A 19,634-nucleotide genomic window follows, 5' to 3' on the forward strand; every position below is an offset into this window, starting at 1 on the left:
GCTGTTTGCCAACCAAGACTATCAACCTTCTCAATGTGATCTCCACTCAAGTCAGGTAATTTTCCATAACATACAAAGAGTAGTTACTACATAATTCCCTAGAAAATACGAACTCCACTACTTGAAATATGAGACTCTAAGGAGGCAACAATTTTGATTCATTTCACTATAGATATATCTCCTATACCCAGGGCAATGCCTTGACACTCCAATATCAATTTGTGGACTGAACAAATGGATGATGACTAAATGAAGAGCCTATCTTTAGGTCACTCTCCTCTCATTTCCTGGAACTCTATATAAATCACGTCAAATCCATTTGCCTTGCAAGCTTTCAGTGGCTTTTTTGGAGGGGAGGCAGTCATGGGGCTTGAACTCCGGGCTTGGGCACTGTCCCTCAACTCTTCAGCTCAAGGCTAGCATTCTACCATTTGAGTTACAGCGCCACTTCTGGCTTTTTCTGCTTATGTGGTGCTAAGGAATCGAACCCAGGGCCTCATGCATGCAAAGTAAGCACTCTACCACTGAGCCACTTTCCCAGCCCCTTCGGTGGCTTTTACATATAATGATGTCTTTCGAACTTTCCACACCCTCAGTGGTACAGAAGGTTCAAATTCCCAAGCTGTAAGTCCATTCTATTCAAGTTCCTACCACAGGGTTCTTCAATTACTCTAAACCTCCTGTTGTTGGGTAAGAAGATGACTTTATTTGCCTATTCTCAGAGCTAGTCTTTTGACCAGCAAGCCTTCTTTGGGGAAGGAGTCAAAAGTCATCCAGTGCTGCAAAGAAAACATATATAGAAGAATAACGCAGGTTCAAACACAGAAGATCTCCCATGTGTAGTCAAACTCTTATTACCTTGCACAAAACAGACTTTCAGTGGGCATTTTATTGAATTGAAAAATAAATTACAAGAATAGTATAGACCCAAATATCTTAAAGCATTTGAAAAGTTCTCATTGTTACCCTGGTGAGCAAGAAAAAGTTGTGTGGACTGGTGGAGGTTGTGAGATTAGAAGGTCAAAATTCTGAAGAATGATTCTTAGACAATTCCAAGAACCATAGCAGTATAGCAATTCAGTCTCAGTTCTTAAAGGGCTTATCAATAATTTTATTTTCTTCTTGAAGATTCTACTTCTTGAAGATTCCTAAACCAGTGCAAGGTCTGAGCTAGAGAGAGACGCGATCTACAATCATAAAGCAAACACAAATCTGAGTTTGATGATTCACCCAAATATTCCTTCCATTGAGATCAATCCTTTTTAGGCTTATGTGATTTCTCTTAAGTAGATTAGTGCTCTAGACCCCATTTGTATCATTTCTAGACTAATCTTTTATTGTCCACATTGTGTCTTTCTATCTCTTATACTCTCAGAAATACTTGTCTTGCCTCCAGTAATATAAAATACAAGTAATCATGATTGTGAGAACATTTTCCACACTTCCATGTCTGCAATCTTCACCCACTTGGCTTTGCCTCGTAGTTCCCCGATAAAAAGGCTGAGTTATTTTTCTCTCAAATGCTCACAAAACATGCCCAAAAGTTCTTACATTCTCTTTCCAAACACTCTTCACTCTCCAATCTGAGTCCACTTACAAAATAATTAAAATTTCTAAATGATGTTAGGACTCATGAAAAAGGTAATTCAGGGAGGACAATAAGGGACCAGTTATCCACCATTTTTAATTAGATGCAATGCCAATTTCTAGTTTTAAATGAATCATTTAGGAAATTCATACCACAGTCAGTAATGTCAAATGCCAAAACAAAGGTAAAACTGAAGTGCCAAACTGATCTGCATCAGATAGGAAAATACCAGTGATACTGTCCTCTCTCCAACTATTTCACAGAATCCGAATTTTGAGGCAGAGTATGTGATCCATTCATTTCCCAGATGATGAAACTGAGATCCAGAAGAACTATGCATGCAGCCCAAGGTAGGTTAGCAGTAAAATACTGAAAGTATTTCAAACTACTGAAAGTACCCAGGCATTTCTGGCTATTGCCCCAATAACTAAGAAAGATCTTATTGTGGTCAAGTGTCATCTTTACCCATAAAGTTCCTCATTTCTTATCCACTTATTAATTTCCTTGGAAGCTAAAATTACATTGTTAGTTTTACAATAATAAATTTCAGAACTAGAAAATTCAAAAAAAAAAAAAGAACCTGCCTAACACTAGAGATGACAACAATGAAGGCCAGGCCAAAGAAGTTTGGGACATCTGTGAAGGACACACAGAGCCAGCCAGGAACCCCCACCTTCTGATTACACTCACACGTCAGCATTCTCCACAAAGGATTATGGGCACACCATCAATATTAGAAAGTAAAGGTTTATTTTTTTATCTAAGAGATGCATTTGTGACTAGAAAAATCTAGTTCTTTGAACTAGTATGTGAGTTGTATCTTATGTACCAGGCTGGACAATCATTTGTCAAAAATTGTACAAGGAAGTAAATTGATAGGTGGAAAGTAGACTTACTGATATCTAGTGAAGTCCTTCCATCCCTAAGATCATTAAATGCTTGGGATGCCCAGGATCTGAACACCTCAGCTAACCATGGCTTTGCCAAGGTATCCTATGGGACATTCTCCTGCTGGAAATTGGAGTCTGCCCAGATGTTCCAGACACTACACTGTATCTAAATTACAAGCAATCAGATACTCTAAACATACAGTGTAAGGGAATGCAGTTCTGTCATTTCCAAAGACAGACTACAATGCTTAGCTTTCAAGAGTGCCTTGTTTAAATGAGCATTCCAAAACCCAGCCTCCACATTCAGCTCTCACAGTTGGTTCATGTACTATCCCACTATCAGAATTAATTATGCAGTGTCATCATGAAGAGAAATCAGATTTGGATGCACGTTAGGAGAGAAAAGGAAAAGGTGCACTTCCCAAAGGAAGATTACTGTATTCAAAACCCTTCCCCCCCCCCAAAAAAAATAGCTGGAGTCCTTCCATATACAGACAGATTTGGATGGCAGTCCCCAGCTGGGCTAGCCACAGGAAGGAGGAAGTTGACACGTTTGAGAAATGAAGACTATGCCAACTAACAAGACTTGGAAGGCCAACACATTATTAACTCCCTCTTTTCTTTGCGATTCCACTTCAAGCCGTAATTCAATATACAGCTGTTCGTTTGCTACCAAATATTTCAAATCTACTGACTTGGGACTTTTTTTCTTTTTGGAATACTAAGTCCAAGGGGAAAAGGGTTATTTATATTTCTATCGGAGAGAAAAAAAATTCTATTAAGGGTTGAGTTTTGAAAGTTAAAGGAAGATTCACAACTGGGATTGTTAGTTTGAGTATTTTTATGTGAATAGATCACACACACACACACACACACACACACACACACACACACACACACACACACACACACACACACACACACCAAAGTATCTGGGAGCCAGGTGTTGCATAGATTCTAAAAGAGCAAACCGATGCTTTACAACTCAAATAACTCAACAAGACCAACCACCTTGCAAGTACCACAATTGTGCAGAGTTCTATGCCGAGATCCCATGCCCAAGTCTGGGCTCTCCTACTTTCAAGGGCTTGGCCATTTTCTCTCCTTGGCTTCTGCCTAGACCCTAGGAGAGGGCTGGAGGGTGAAGGGTTATGGGGGGCGTGGCCAGGCGTGGGGGTGTCCTCTCTGCCTTGAGCTCTGCCTCCAGTGACCGGTGCGGATGAAGTGCAAGCCACACAAACCTCGCACTTCGGGGGCGTGCAGAGGAAGCTTTCTTGGGGGGGGGGGGTCACCCTCCGGGGGAGCGAGCTTCCAGCAGGTGCACGGGGGGGGGGGGGACTCGCGGGAAAGGGGGGGACGCCGGGACCTGAGGGCAGGTGAGGCAGGAGTCTGGGGGAGAAGAGGGAGAAAGAAGAGCCAAGCAGGGGAGCAGGGGGAGAGGGTCGGGGCGGCGGGATCGGAGGCGGGGGGGGGGGGAGGGTGAGGGGACACGCGTGGGGGGTCCGGGTGGCGGCGGTGGCCGCGGGGCGGGGGGGGGGGGGGGACCGGCGCGCGCCCCGGGGAAGCCCCGGCTGCGCTCCGCACGGCGCGGGGCGCGCCCCGCCGCGCTCACCTTTCAGGATGAGGGTGTCGATGTCCCGATCGATGCCCAGGAAGTAGCACTTCCTCCAGAGGCCCGAGTAGGTGGCGAACAGGGGTCGCCCGCACTCGGCGTCCAGCCCGCCGAGCCCCAGCAGCGAGCGCCAGGACTCGGGGTCCGCGCGCCCGGGGAGCCCCGGCGGCAGCAGCCGGCGCCCCAGGGGCGGCGAGTCCCGCAGCGGCAGGTGCGACAGCGGCATCAGGCGGTTCTTCTGGTCCGGAGGGTCGGCGCCCGCGCGGCTGCGCTCGCAGCTCTCCTTGTGGCGCCGGGGGTCGGTCTCGTACCAGTGGTCGGTGAAGATGGCCGTGACGAGCAGCCCCAGGGAGCAGAGGCTGAGGCCGAGGCTGAGCGCCGTGACCAGCGCCCGCGGCTCCATGGCTTCCCGCCCCGCTCCGCCGCCCCGCGCCGCCGCCGCCGCCGCCACGGCAGCCGCCCGGTGGGCTCCGCGCGCCGCCGCCAGACACAATGCACTTGGCCTCGGCTCTGCTCCGCGCGCCCTCCCTCGCCTCTCCCCCGCCGCCCTCCCTCCGGCGGCCTCCCGCCCCCGCTCCGCTCCCCCCTCCCGCGCCCCCTCCTCCTCCTCCTCCTCCCCGCCCCCTCCTGACACCCCCCCACCCACCTCCGGGTCCGTCCGTCCTCCCTCTCCCTACGAAACCTCCCTCCCTCCGCTCCTCAGTCCCTGCTCACTCCCCCTCCACCTCCCCCCAACCCCTGCCCCGGTCCTACTTTCCCCTTACTTTTCTCCAACTCTGCCTGTCCCTTCTCCCCACCACGCCTGCGGTCCCTCCGCGTCCCGCACCTGCTTTCCGCCTTTCTATCTCTGCTCTAGACTCCGCTCACCACCCGCCCCCCGCACTCCGCCGGCCTCCCTCCCTCCCTCCCTCCATCCCTCCCTCTACTTCTCCCTCTCTCCCTCTCCCTCTCCCTCCCTCTCCTTCCCTCCCCCTGTCTCTCTCTCTCTCTCTCTCTCTCTCTCTCTCCTCTCCCTCGTGCTCTTCCCCCTCCTATGACCTTAAAAGACATCCACCCACATCACAGCACATTCAGCCCTGTCACTTGTCCAGATTGAGGGCGCTGCGCGCCCCGCGTTCCCCCGGGAAGGAGCAGATCCCAGGCCGGCTGCGGGCGGCCTGTGGGTCTGTGTTTAACTCCTTGGCGTCTCCAGCAGAAGCGGAGGAGCCCTGTCTCCTGCCGCCGGGAGGATGCAGTCCATCCCCTCCGAGGCAGCTCGCTGGAGCTGTGGTGTGGTGTGGTGTGGTGTGGTGTGGGGTGGGGTGGGGTGGGGTGGGGTGGGGTGGGGTGGGGTGGGGTGGGGTGGGGTGGGGTGGTGTGGTGTGGTCCCGCCTTTGCCTCTCACACCCTGTGAAGCCTTCTCTCTCCCCCCAGCCCCTTCTGAAAGAAGACACCCAGCTCAGACCCTCTGCCTGCTCTGCGAGGGTCATCCTGACCACTCTTCCACCTCCCTCCAAAGCAGTGGCCTCCTCTAGAGTTTCTAGAAGAACATAGAGGATCAATAAGCTCTGGCAATGGCACCTGCGCTGTGAAGTGATTATTGCCTTTGAATAAAGCAAGCCTCCAGTAATAAATCAAAGTAATGATTTTCTCCTGTGCGCGGTTCTCTCCTGAGAGGAGAGGGTCAACACCAAAGCAGAGGTGCACACCAAAGTCAACGTCTGAGAGCTCTTCCCAGTGATCACAGTGAACTCCAGGGGCCGCAGGAAGGCTCTCATTTTCTAAAACGCGGAAACGTATGGCCCAGAGTACTAGGAGTTCATTGTGTGTGTATGTGTGTGCAGCATCCTGGTACTACTGATGCCCTGGGGACCACATCAGAGATAGGAAGCCAGTCTTCATGAGCCCAGGGATGCCGATCCATGTGTTCAAATGCTATGAAATATTAACGACCAAGAGATGATGAGGCATTCATTAGATGCTAGATGTCATCACGCCATGATTTAATGGGACTTATTAATTAGTGCCCCCCCATCAACTGGTATTAATGTGATTTATATATTTCTGCGGGAAAGGTGACATGAGAATCTGGCTGGGATTTCTTTCCATTGCTGTTTGCTCAGCATCTTCAGGGGCGCCTTCCTGTGGAAGTGTGTGTGTACCCTTTCTGAGTTATTCAGTTCACAGATAGATCCTTTAAGCAAATCTCAGTTCTGTCAGACCCCCATGCCCGTTTCTGCTGACCTGACAATGTGAATTATTGCTTGGATTTTCTCACAGCTTCAGCAAGAACTATAGTGAGACTCTAGTCTAATTAAGGAAGACAAAGGATTATAATTTTAGAGTTCTTCTTGCAGTAAGCTTTCCCTTAACAGAAAACACTCAGCTCACCAAGTAGAATTTTATCTGGATTTATACCAAAATGATAAAAATTTAGAGGCTTTCTTTTATGTATATTCCATGATGTGTGTAAAGCCTAGATCGTTATGGATATGCGGAGAGAATGTCTTTAGCTGAGTTCACAGCATCTGAAATTCACTTGTCATGTGTCCTTTTATATTAAAAAATGCTCTCCAGATAAAGTTATTACAAACCTTGAGAGTGGTAAAGATTGGCAACCCGTTAGCCTGTCTCCTTCCCTTGTCACATTCACACCTTGATGTACTACAAGAAATACATATTCAGCCACATTTCAGAGTTACCTGATCTTCCTCGCAACAACCCTGTCCCCAACTGGAGCTAGCCAGAAGCAAATCTCTTTCTCCGGCACTGCTGTTTAACTTAAAAGAACATACAGTTCTGCCTCGTTTGGTTAGCCAGACTTCTTTGATCAGACACTTTGCAGAAAATAGCATTATCCTTGGGGTTCATTTATGTTCCTGTTTAGGACCAGTCGCAGCATATAATCCAAAGGTTACTACCATATGATGGATTGTCCTTGACAGTATTTCATAAAAAAAAATGTCGCACATTACAAATGTGGGCCAGCAGTATGCAAGGAAAGTGCTGCCTCTGCTGGTGCAGCATTAACGGCGTCAGCAGGGAGGTGACATCGGATGTGTGCACTGGCTCTGCCACGGCAACTGCAAATGCTCCATCTTTGCTTTTATTTTTTTTTTCTGTTGGGTATTTCCAACAACAAATTATCCCCCTCTAACCTGCACTCTGTTAAGGGAGTGAAGGATATGAAGATAAATATTTCCCATCTTTGTGTTTGTGTTTTTCATAGTCCAATGCCAAGAAAAAGACCTAGACAGAAGAAGACACAACTACTATAGCAGAAATCAGAAGAAGAAAGTATTGTAGGGAATGTGGACAATGAACAGACGGAGTCACTGCCTAAAGGGAGTCCATAAAGACTTTTGAGTTACTTGTCAAAGGATGAATGAAACTTTTCCAAGAAGACTGCATCAGAGATATTACCATGGTAGTCAGAACATGCCTGCTGGGTTTTATGTCTGCCTAATACATTTGGAAGCTCCGATGTCTGTGGGCCCTGATCTGAGGGGATCATCTCTTTTGTGGACCACTCTTCCAACCTCCCTCCAAAACAATGACCTCCTGGAGTTTCTAGAAGAGAAACTCTAATGATTTATTACAAGCTGGACACTTACAATAAGTGGAAGCAGTAATCTAAGCCAGAATAGGGTGTCAAGATGATGGGAGATCAAATATTCCAGCCAGAACATGATGCCATGTCTCAGCTTTAGCTGTCCTGTGAACTTAATATTTTCAAACTATTCTTGTTTTCATTTGTCTTCAATTTCGCCTTGCTGTTGTCTTCAGATCAAAGGGCCCCAGTAAAGCCCTCCAAGAATAGCCAGGCTCTAAAATGACAGGGCTAGAGCAAGACAATGTCCACCTGGGTGTTTCACTGTATTGAACTCAACATGTCCCAAACTAAACTCATATTTCCCTATGGTCTAGCCGCCCCTCCTTCTTTTTTCTTACCAAAGTCACATAAGCCACTCCAACTTAGTATTTTAGAATTATAACAAGTTGTAGATTTTTTCCCCTTGACATGTCTATGTTTCTACCACTTTCTATGGCTGTGCCTCTAGCACCTCCCATCTGGATAAGACTACAGCTTTCTCCTTGGACCCATGATTCTAGGATCAACCCTTCCTACCCTTATCACTGATATTATGATCCGATGCAATTTCCTCAAATGGCACTTTGATTATATCGAATTTCTGATATATGATTATATCATATTTCTTTTATTCTATCATATCACTGACCCTCTAAGATAGAGAACTATCTTTTACCTCTATGTTACTTAAAGTCCTTTGTTATTGTCAGTATTCACATAGCATTTAGCCATCACAACCGATACATTGGTCATGTTTAAGTGTTTAAAAAGCAAAGTGCTTCTGACTTCAAGTACATTCACCATAATATCTACATGTCTTATGATATTCATATATTCTTTGCAGTCAGAAGCTCTTCAAATGAGTATGTCCTTATTTAATAAAGGGCATACACACACACACACACACATACACACACACACATCTCCAAGTATCACAGAGCGACTGCAATGATTTATTGACATACCTATGTTAAGCTAACCATGCTGACCATGAATATTCTAAGAGACTTTCACCTTTTGTCCTAGAGCCAAGATTTAAAGTACTATCTTTTTTTTATTTCAAACATTTGGGTTTCACAATTGAGCTTCTATAGATTAATCAAAGCCATCTACCAACTTTCATTAAAAAGTGAAGGTGTTTTGTTCTGGTACTATCAGACATTGTTGTTGTTTTAGCATTTATTGTAAGTCTATTATAGAGATACAGCACAGCATTTCAGTAAACACTTGAGATCTCTTTTATTAAAGTCATCACTGAGAAATTTTCTTTTTTTTTTTTTGAGAAATTTTCTTAAAGCAATGTTATTTTAATTCAACAATAGATATCAAGCACCCGCAATGCAAGGTAGCTGTTCTAGGCCCCACTGGCCGAAGGAAATATGGACCCTGTCCTCAGGGAGATTTAGGTTAGTGGAGGAAGAAAAACAGACATGCAAGAGGCTATGTCAGGAAGAGAGTGTGGGATGAATGCTGTCACAGAGGTACAGACAAAAATGTACCAGAGAAATCTAGCACAGAAAGATTGGTTTCCTTTGAGAAGTCCTTAGAAGAAAGGGACTATTTTCTGTATATGTATGAAACCCTGTCCAGGGCAAAGCCAGAAGAAAATGTCAGAAGTAGCACTTACACCATGGTCCTCTTCTATAGAAGGATGGCAAGTCATCCTGACAGTGCCATTCTGTCACCAACTAGATGTGTGGAACCATAAAATACCACAAACCCCCTGAAATAGACAGTGCCTGATAAGTTTCTCATTTCCCTGACACACCGCAGAATGTCACCATTCTTTTTCACATTCCTGGATTAAGCTGTTTCCTTTTTGGATCCTGTATGCACATATGGCAGGGGGGAAAACATTCAAAGAAACCCATAACCATGTTAAGTCCCACTCAAAGTGTGATGTGGTAGCAGATGGTGGCTCATTAATTGCTATACCTAACTGTATTCACCACCTTTATCTGTGTATGCAGATACCAGGTTTTGAAGTTAGGGTTTGACTCAGCTCATTCAGGCCACGTTTGACAACTAGAGTTGAACTAACTACAACTAAGATATCTAGTGTCACCATGGGTTACGTATCCTTCCCAGGCATCTCTCCTTTCTCTTTCCTGCAACCCTTCTCTCTCAATAGGGTCTACTCACAAGCATTAGTATCTGGGCTTACACCCATGTATTCAGATCCACTGCTTCAAGCTGTGATCCCCAAACGAGGTAACCAACCTCCAAACACATAAGCTGTATACAACAGAGATAGATATCAACATGACTTCAACAAGTCATGATCATCACATGCTAGGTACATCCTTGAAGCCCCTTCCCTGCCAGTCAATTCATACAAGTACATAAACATGCTTTAGAAAACTCACATGTCTGTTATACTAAGACCATCTAATTTACACGTAATGAATACAAAGGACAAAATAATTCATTAATGACATATTTTTCCATGTTTTTATTTTTACTATTCAAACAAAAGAGCCAATCTACTATTCTCTGGGATCCAATTAACCTCACCGAGCACCCATAGACCACAGGGAGTGTGCAAGACAGAGGGACCAGCTAGCACAAAGGGCTGGCGGCATGGAAAAGCTTTCTATCTCTGGGGAGCTACAAGAAGACCACGGTAGCTATAGAGGAGCACATACAGAGAGGTATGGTACAAGATGAAGTTGCAGAATAAAGTTGAGAAGGAAGTGAGTCAATGGCATATCATGTACAGCTTTAAAAATCATGCTGTGGAGTTTGCACTTGAATCAAAAGAAAATCCTTGCAGAGTCTTAAGCAGGGAAAGGGCATGCATTGATTAATGGTTTTTAAAATGTCACTCAGACTGCTACGTGAAAAATGGATTGGGGATGGAGATGGTATGTAGGAAGCAGGGAAAATAGTCAGGAGGCTGCTGCCCTTGTCCAGACAAGGAGGTTTCTCAGCAACTTGACCAATGAGGCTACAGTAGAAACGGAGACAGAGTGGGTAGGAAGAAGCAGGTTAGGAAAAGAGAAGTGAGGAGCAAGGAGACATCTCTGGTGTACCATGTACTGAGCACTGAAGACAAGCATACTTGGAGGGAGAAGTAGAAAAGGTGTTGGACATGTGGAGTTTGAGCTGACACTTAAAAATCCCAGCGGGTTAGGCAGTTACATGTGTGAATCTAAGAATAAGAGAAACAGTCTAGATTAGAGATTTAGATTTAGTAGATGATATATTCATGTTGCTGTTTAAACTGGTTGTATTAGATAGGATCACTGTGGGGGGTGCTGGGCAGGGGAATAATATAGCAAGAGAAAATAAGAAGCTAATATCTAGGCATTGTGCACAGAGATCCACTACAGGAGAAGGTGCCACAGAGGAGATTGGAAATATAGTGTCCAAGGCCAATACAGGGCCTCCTAATGACATAGCCATAGAAACAGAGGGGTTGGATGTGGAGTTAGAGAGTTGGGCTCTACATCCAATGTGATTGGACTGGAAAAGTGAACCTCTCTGAACTTCATCATCTGTGAAGGAGGGATAAGACTGATGCCCTTCTTTGGAAGACGAGGAGACTTGTAAGACTTGTAAGATGAGTAAGTCCTGATATATAAATGACAGTGGTTGTCATTTATCATTTCCAAAAATAATATTTGGAGAATGTTCAATGCATGCAAACTATGATCCTTGGATGTGGTACAGAACATTACTTTCTCAGGGCCTGTGCCCTAATGAAAAGCATGAAAGCCTACTCTAGAGCCCCTAAAAACCGTAAATTGTCTGTAGTATGGGTGAAATGATGAGCATTCAAAAGTATGGGGAGCCATTATGCTCTTTCAATGGGCTATTTTGTTATGAGCCCATAAAAGGACTTTAATGCTGTTTTGTGACTAGCAGAAAGAAGCTGCCAGAGCACGATAAGGTAGCTCCATTTCTCAAGGTCTTTAAAATGGACTAGATAGAAAGGCTCCTGTAGAAAATCACTGCCCGTAGCTAGTGCGTTTTACAGGTACAAATCATACGAGGTGCCTAGGGAGTACCTGGACCTTCCTCCCTCAAATAAGAAACAAGGAAGTTCCAAGAGGACATGGGGATGTTAAGTCAGCCTTGGACAGCATCTGGATGAGAACAGAAAAGCAGACAGGCTCCTCCCTCTAAGAAGGGCAGAGAGCGAAGGGCAAGAACCCAGGAAAGACCCAAGACTCAAAGATACACCTCCTAGAAGACAGAAGGCAGCTCTTCACAAGGGTTGAACAATCCAAACTTAGCACAAAAAGGCTGAGTCAATGTTCTAGATTCACTTAGTCAGGACCAGGAGACAAAGATTGAGTCAGATGCCCTTGAATGTGGTGAATTTAACAATTCTCCATAGGCATTTGCCACCATGTCCAAAAGCAAGGTCACTACCCTGAACAATTTTGGTTTTGTCAATTTCTGATCCAGCTAAATCTCCCACTTTTGTGGGTCCAGGTATTCATTATCCAGGATGTGAATAGCTATTATGAAGCAGATACTCAGAAGAATATCTAACAATGTGTCGTGTTCTTTACAGCTATTAGTGTGCCAGGGTTTCATCAGGCACTGTGGGGTGCAACTGTCTGATGTGCACAGTGCTTGGAGAACCATCCTGTTCTTTTGAAAAGAATCGCCAGTTTAGCAGCACTTGGCACTTACCCCTCATGGCTGCACCTGAGCCTCTATAATGAATGGGTACCATGTGATGTTGATGGTCACTCAAGTGAAGAAGCAAATGAAAGCTCGGGGACAAATTACCATCTCACCTCCAACCATACGAGAGAGACAGGACCTTGTCAGGGTCAGATTTATGAAGCTGATTAACAAGGAGAGAGAGGAAATGCACCAATGGCCAAAAAGGAGTCTAAGTAGGTAGCTTTGATATATGAGTTCCATCTGCCTAATTGATTTGGTACCTGCAATCTGCATGTGATGGAGAGCCTCAGACTATGTGAGTGGCAAGTCGGAGAGGGGATTGGCAGTGGGGGAACTGTCTCTTAGTGGTTTCCAGCCAGGTTGCCATGTGCCCTTCTGGGCCCTACTGAAATCCAAACACAACAGAAAGGGATTCTGTCCTGAGGCTTCTCATAGTTAGCCAAAAGAAACTGCTGAAGTTTCTAACACTGAAGTTGAATCTCAAATATGAAATGTTACTTTCTAACTGTTAATGTAAATTATTTACTCCGTTTCTTTTTTTTCCCTAAAAAATAGGATTGGTTATCTTGGTCCTGAATTTTATGGGCATGGTCTTAAGTATTTGCTTTTTATAACCTCACACGACAATTTACCTTTTTCTCTACTTTTGCCAAGAAGTACAGGTTCATTGAGCTAATAAAATGAGAATTTAAAATGGTACCCAGGGAAGTATTAAGGGGATATATAGGATCCCTTTTAAAATGTTATAATTGGTAACAATGAAAGTAAACTAGATATGTAATCCTGGGGGAAAAAAAGGACTAAGGAAACCCAGGGTTTCTGGAGCTAGAAGGAGATTTGTAGAAGAGAGGCTGTAAAATTTATCCTCAAGAGGAATAAGAAGAAAGAGACAGATAGCAATGCACAAAATAAACACTTTACCTACTCTCAGCAGAGATTAGAGTGTTTTGGTAAAATTCCCCACCATGGCTCAGTATGAGTTATAAAGAAGTGCATAGATGATGTCCATTTTGATCACTATTCTCATCTTCTTGACCATTACCTTCTATATTTTGTCATGGGGCGTTTATGATGTATGTAGACTAATAAGACATAGTTGATATATGTTGATCACATACCATTTTCCAGGAACTGATACAAGCACTTTATACATGTTTAACCCTCACATTTTACACCTGAGGAAAGTGAGAAACATACAGAAAATGAATACCTTGTTCAAGGTCATGCTCTCATGGAACCACATCCCAATCTGTGTGAGGTGACTTCAGAGCCTGCCCTCATAACTGTGATTTGTATACCAACAGAGACAACTGTGTTTTAGACCAGGTGGGGAAAGTAAAGTGATAAGAAGTGGTTGGTTTCTGGGTATTGAAAAGGGAAGAGCCAATAAGATTTACTACCATGAAAAAAAAAATGTGTGGTGAAGGAAAAAGAGGCTGGGTGGAGCTGTCCTCCACAGATGAATGGAACACTATGGCAAGTATCAGTTGGAATAAGATCAGAAGCCCAGATAGGGTACTATAAGTTTATGATTCCTATTATCTATCCAAGTAGAGAGGTTACATGAGCTAGGGATAACTATTGGATAGCAAGTGTAAAGTTAGGGAAGAGGTTCAGACCAAAGACAGAAAATGGGAGCCAAGAGGATCCACATATAGATAAGACTGGAACCATAAGACTGGAAAATCAATGTTGATAGCAAAAAGAAAAAGATCAAGGCCTAAGACATGAAAAAATGCTATTTGTTGAGGTCCAGGTGAGCCATAGGTTCTTGAAAAATGAAGAGAAATGGCCAGAAAGGTAACAGTGTAGAATCGTGGGAACCACAAAAAGAATATGCGTCACCTAGGGGAGAATTGTCAGTGACTCAAGGTTGCTGAATTGAGGGTTCAGCATTGGTTTAACAATGGGGATGTCTCCAATGGCCTTCATAAGAACGACTGAGTGTTAGGGACATAAATTTGATTGGAACAAGTTCAAAAGAGAATGGGAAGAGAAGAGTTAAAGCTATATATATAGATCACTCTCTCAAGGAATATTTTTTCCATGAAAGAAAGGAGAAAAATCTTTTATAAATGAACATAGAAGTGAGATTAACAGAGGGTTTGTTTTGATTGAAGGTGCTCCTATGTTTATGGGAATGACTAACAAGAAAGATTGATACTGCAAATAGAGGGAGATTTTTCTGGTGTGATATTCATGCATGGGAAAGAGGACAATGACTCTAGTAGATAAATGAAAAGTAGGTCCATCATCCTCATCTATTGTAACCGTGGAAAGAATCAAGGATGTAGTGGGCATTGCAGAAAGATGGGTTAGAGCATTCTTTGTAATATGCTCGGCAAATGTGGATGTGTACAGAGAAGGAGAAATGTTCTAAGTAGAAATGGCCAACAAAATATCGATGAGACTTAAACTTCTGAAGATCTATGAGAGGAAGTTGGAGGTAAAGAAGAAGACTATTTCAACAATGGAAAAACCATAGGAACCCAGAGACAGGAATAAACAAGGTATGTTCAGAGCACCTGATCCCACCAGGAATAGGCAGTTCAGGACATGTTGGTTAGATTCAGAGTGTAAAGGCTTTAAATCACACCAGGATCTTAGGCAATAGTGAGAATGACAACATACTGGGAAAAGAGAGATTAGGAATCTGTCCAGCAGTGGTGATAGATTAATTGCTAACAATGCACTCATGATCACCAGAGTCTGGCTAGTGAGCCCCAGGACAGTTGCATTGAAAGTCAAGGAAGAGACAGCAGAGATACTATGCATAAAGGATAGATAGTAAACAAGTGAACAGATCAGCCAAAAAGAATCAAATACAAATATCCAGAGGGTCAAATGCTAACAGCAATGATTGAGCTGTTAGGTAAAATGAACACACAAGCAACTTTAGGTAACTGAGTAGGTGACTAAACCAGGAGAGACAACAAATCATATACTGCAGTTCTCTGCATCTGAATGTGAGACAACAGAAGGATTTCTGTAGAAATGTCCACCAGATATCAGGAAAATGAGCTTTAACCTCCACAGAGAGGCCTACCTATGTGAGGTCTATGGAAGAAGGTGTAGAGGCAGAGACTAGACACAAGAGGAGGAGCTGAGCCTGACAGCAGGGTGAGAATGAGTTAGGAGAGTCATAAAAGCTGAGGGTCCAGACTTTCAAGGTCAATGACAGAATTTCAGGACCATCAAATAGCTAGTAAAACCAAAAGGACCCCAGAGATGTAATACATGAGGATTTGAGTGTCAATAAGGTAAAACAGGAATCAAATTTTGGGGTTCTGAGAGATAAATGGGAGGTGAGGAAAAATAAAAATAACACATGCTCATTGTGGAGGAAGCAGAGAGATTCTGTCAGTCCAAGAAGAAACAAGGGTGTCTGGTAGCTAGGAAGACAAGGATAGGAGGATGAAAGATTTTATTTTTGTTTCTTTTTTAACTAACTGCAAGGGACCAAATGTCCCTTCATGCTCTCTAGGGAAATGCTTTACCATTAAGCAAAATCCTCAGCTCCCAAAGTTTTTTGAAAGTAGAGAAAATTCATGTGTGCTTAAAGGAGAAGCACAAGGAGATGATAATAAATTTGCTGCTACAATTGAAATTAGGATTATAATTTGATCATTAATAATATTATCATTAGACCATTGATAATAGAAAAATTAGATTGCTAGTAATACTGCTTCACTATAAAATTTCACTTGTTACAGACTGATGTGATAGCAAATAAGATAAGCAGTTACAAGAAAAAATGTGGCTCTGCTTTAGATCTTAAGGAGATGGAACAGGGAAAAAGCTTTCATTTTCTATCTCGGTGAAGATCCCATAATCGCCCCCTCCTCTAGAACTTTCCAATATGTCACCTCACATGGCAAAAGGGATTTTGCAGATGTGATTATGTTAAGGATCTTGTTAAAATGGGGAGATTAGCCTGAATTACATGGATAGGTTCAATCTAATCAAAAACATGCTTAAAATTAGAAAGTCTTGCCCATCCATAGTCTGGGAAAGAGAGAAAAATATGACCACAGAAAAAGAGCCAGAGGTGCAACACCACTGGTTTTAAAGAAGCTGGCCCTGAGCTAAGGATCTCAGACAGCCTGCAGACAGCAGGAAAGCCAAGAAAACACATCTTCCCCTAGAGCTTCCACAAGGAATGAACCCTGCCAACTTTCTTTCCTAGTTGGTACTGAGGATTGAACTCAGTGCCAATGAGTTTGCTAGGCAGGTACTCTACTCCATGAGCTACACCTCCAACTACTTTTTCCATTGCTTACTCTGTAGGTAGGGTCAACACTTTCTGCACAGCAATCTTCCCACTTGCACTTGACAAGCATATGCCAGTCGCCCAGACATGGTACTTTCTCAGTAGCTAGGATTACAGGAGCATACTGCCATACCCACTGATTGAGTGAAACAGTCTCACAAACTTTTACTTCCTAAACTAGCCTCAGATTTCTTTTTTTTGGGGGGGGGGTCCAGTTGTGGGGCCTGAACTCTGGGCCTGGGCGCTGTCCCTCAGCTCTTCAGCTCAAGGCTAGCGCTCTATCACTTGAGCCACAGTACCACTTCTGGCTTTTTTCTTTTTGCTTATGTGGTGCTGAGGAATCGAACCCAGGGCCTCAGGCATGCAAGGCAAGCGCTCTACCACTGAGCCACCTTCCCAGCCCTAGCCTCAGATTTCAATCCTCCAAGAAGCAAGGATTACAGGCTTGGGGCACCATGCCCTGTCAACTTTGAGGTTAGCCCCTGGAGACTTAATTTTGAGATTCTGATCTTTAGACTTGTAAAGTAATGAAATGTCCTGTATTTAGTCATTAAGTTGTGAGTAATTTGATACAGCAGCAACTGGAAAGTAGTTCAGTGGTAAAGCTGCTTCCTTTTTTCAGACAGGAATTGCCCAACTCAAAGCTCTCTCTCTCTCTCTCTTTCTCTGCTCTCTCCTGTTCCTCCTCCTCCTCTTCCTCCTCCTCCTCTTCCTCCTCTTCCTCTTCTTCCTCCTCTTCCTCCTCCTCTTTGATCTTGCCCAAAGACCTACTGAATTTCAAAAGATACAGACATTAGCATTCCTACCAGTTGCAGAGTAGATGTGTGAGCAGGCCTCCTGTGCTCCCGGCATCCTTCTTTCTCCAGGCATTTATTTTATCCACACACTCCCTGTAGCCCAAGGCACTGCTCTGTCTGCCATCCAGGACAGAAAAGGTTTGAGAATTGTTATAGTGGATGCTCCAGAGAGCAACGGAAAAGCCCAAGTGCAAATGACTGTATCTGTTACAGTCACAGGAAAGATAAATCCACAGAGTTTCTTTGGGTTTGTGCAGAACCATGAGCTGCTTCCAGTCTCAAACAGCTGTGAAGAGTTTTTTCTCTCTTTTAAGCTTACTTTGAATGTCAGCAGAATGGATTTCTACCTGGCACTTACTAGAATAAGTATATGTAGTTATTGTCCTTGTTACCTGAACCCAAGCTGTCAGCTGCCCAAGAGCCTTTGACACTGCGTATGGACTCTGTCTAAGGACCTAAGCCTTTGAGAGTAACTTAGGAGGCAGATCTATATCAAGAAAGCAGAAGAAGGAAATACAAAAAAGGTTAAAAAGTAGAAATGTAAGGAAGTAAAATAATATACCCAAGGGATATAGACTAGACATAAAGACTCTATGATAAAAATAATAACCAAAAACATCACAAAAGAAAGGAGAAACTGAAGAATGTTTATATTCTTAATATAAGGTGTTATATGAGAGGTGTTAAGAATCCTGTGGTTATATGACTATGGGTAGGTCGGGGGGGGGAAATGGAGGAGAAGCATTATGCTCATAACCTGACTTATGGAATTGTAACTCCCATGTACAACTACTTAATAATAACAATAAAAAAGAATCCAGTAGGGATTACAGTGAATGCATATATAGAAATGTTATAATGAAATCCCTTGGTACAACTAACATGTTTGTATAAAGTGAAAGGAAAAAGGAAGGAAGGAAGGAAAGAGAGAGAGAGAGAGAGAAAGAAAGAAAGAAAAGAAAAGAAAGAAAGAGAAGAAAAGAAAGAAAGAGAAAGAAAGAAAGAAGATTCTGGCCTTACATCAGAAGTGGCAGATATTCTCTAAGCCTAAGAGCCCTCTACAAGGTTCAAACTAACCAGCTTTAGGTCTGTTTACCCTGTTCCTACACTCCTTCCCAAGGACACCACAATAAAGGCTTTGGCCCCTTTTTCCTCACTCTCTGACCAACCCTGGTACAACTCCTATGGCATAGATTGTTTCTTCCACTTGGTGAACTGACAACCTATGTTTTGAATCTTCTGGGGCCAACAAAACATACTGTGTCTTTTATCATAATAGAAAACCTATACCTTAAGAGATAACTCTAAGAGAACATACTCATAAAAATCTTGTTGATTAGCCAAGATTACTATTTAGTTGTTTGAGAGAAGGGTCACATTTACTCTGACCCATTGCCATAGATAAGAGTCACACAGCAAGTCCAATCATCTGGCATTTGTTTATTTACAGCTGCTATGTACTGACTAGATCTGTACAAAACCATATTTCCACTCTTAAATTCAAGTGGAGTCCTTATAGAAGCCGCTGAAGTCTCCAAGGTGAAGAGAAAAGAACAATTCCCCAGATAGGCTGAGACCACCTGAATGAATATCCTCAAACTCTCTGATTTCCTCCATGTGGGGTCAGGGGTGGGGTCACAGCAGGGACACAGGACAGTGGGACCCCAGGCTCTCTCCAACTAGTCTGCAGAATAGAATCTGTCTTCTAAATTACTTCACAACACCTCAAATCACGATAGCTGCCACTGTCTACATAACATGAACATCTTTAAACACCTTCCCCTTTCCCTCCCTGGAACTGTTTCAAAGTTAATTGAGGGCACAGGGTGGGTGAGGAGGGCCTAGTTGGTTTTCTTGGAACAATTGTATACTTTCATACTTATTAAAACCTCCTTCCACCCCCTGTTTTATAGTTGAGGAACCTAAGACCTAGAAAAACAGTGATTTGCCTGGAATGAATGCCCTCGCTGGTGATAAAATCCCTATCTGACAACTGTGGCAGTTCCGCCCTAGCTACCTGTGTCACTGGAGCACATCAACCAACTTCCCTAAACCTCAATTACTGTTTGTGAAAATGGGGATAATAGGACCCTCTCCCAGCCTTGTGATTCTATTCAAACAGTAAAACAGGAAATGAGTAACTATATTACTAGAAGTAACATCAGGCTGATAGAGAAAAAGGGACTAGATCAACGAATAAATTTGGACTAATAGCCCACTTCTTCTTGGAACATAGGACTCAGTGTATAGATGATACACTTGGAT

At 43.6% G+C, this 19,634-nt stretch overlaps 1 protein-coding gene across 2 annotated transcripts in view; it reads right to left on the reverse strand.

Moving 5' to 3' along the window:
- The window catches only part of Tmem178a (transmembrane protein 178A), a 180,838-nt gene that overhangs the window by 54,052 nt on the left and 107,152 nt on the right, over positions 1-19,634 (reverse strand). The window contains exon 1 of one of the 2 annotated variants that reach the window (XM_042675557.1): positions 4,091-4,521. The exons of the other annotated variant lie outside the window; for it this stretch is intronic. Within the exon in view, the coding sequence (XP_042531491.1) occupies positions 4,091-4,493 (403 nt within the window). The 5' untranslated portion in view covers positions 4,494-4,521. Of the gene's footprint in view, positions 1-4,090; positions 4,522-19,634 lie in introns of those variants that run through there. 2 annotated transcript variants of the gene reach the window in all.

The sequence above is a fragment of the Dipodomys spectabilis genome, unplaced genomic scaffold, assembly GCF_019054845.1.
Source record: "Dipodomys spectabilis isolate Male_0828 unplaced genomic scaffold, ASM1905484v1 ptg000026l, whole genome shotgun sequence".
NCBI classification, from domain to species: Eukaryota; Metazoa; Chordata; class Mammalia; order Rodentia; family Heteromyidae; genus Dipodomys; species Dipodomys spectabilis.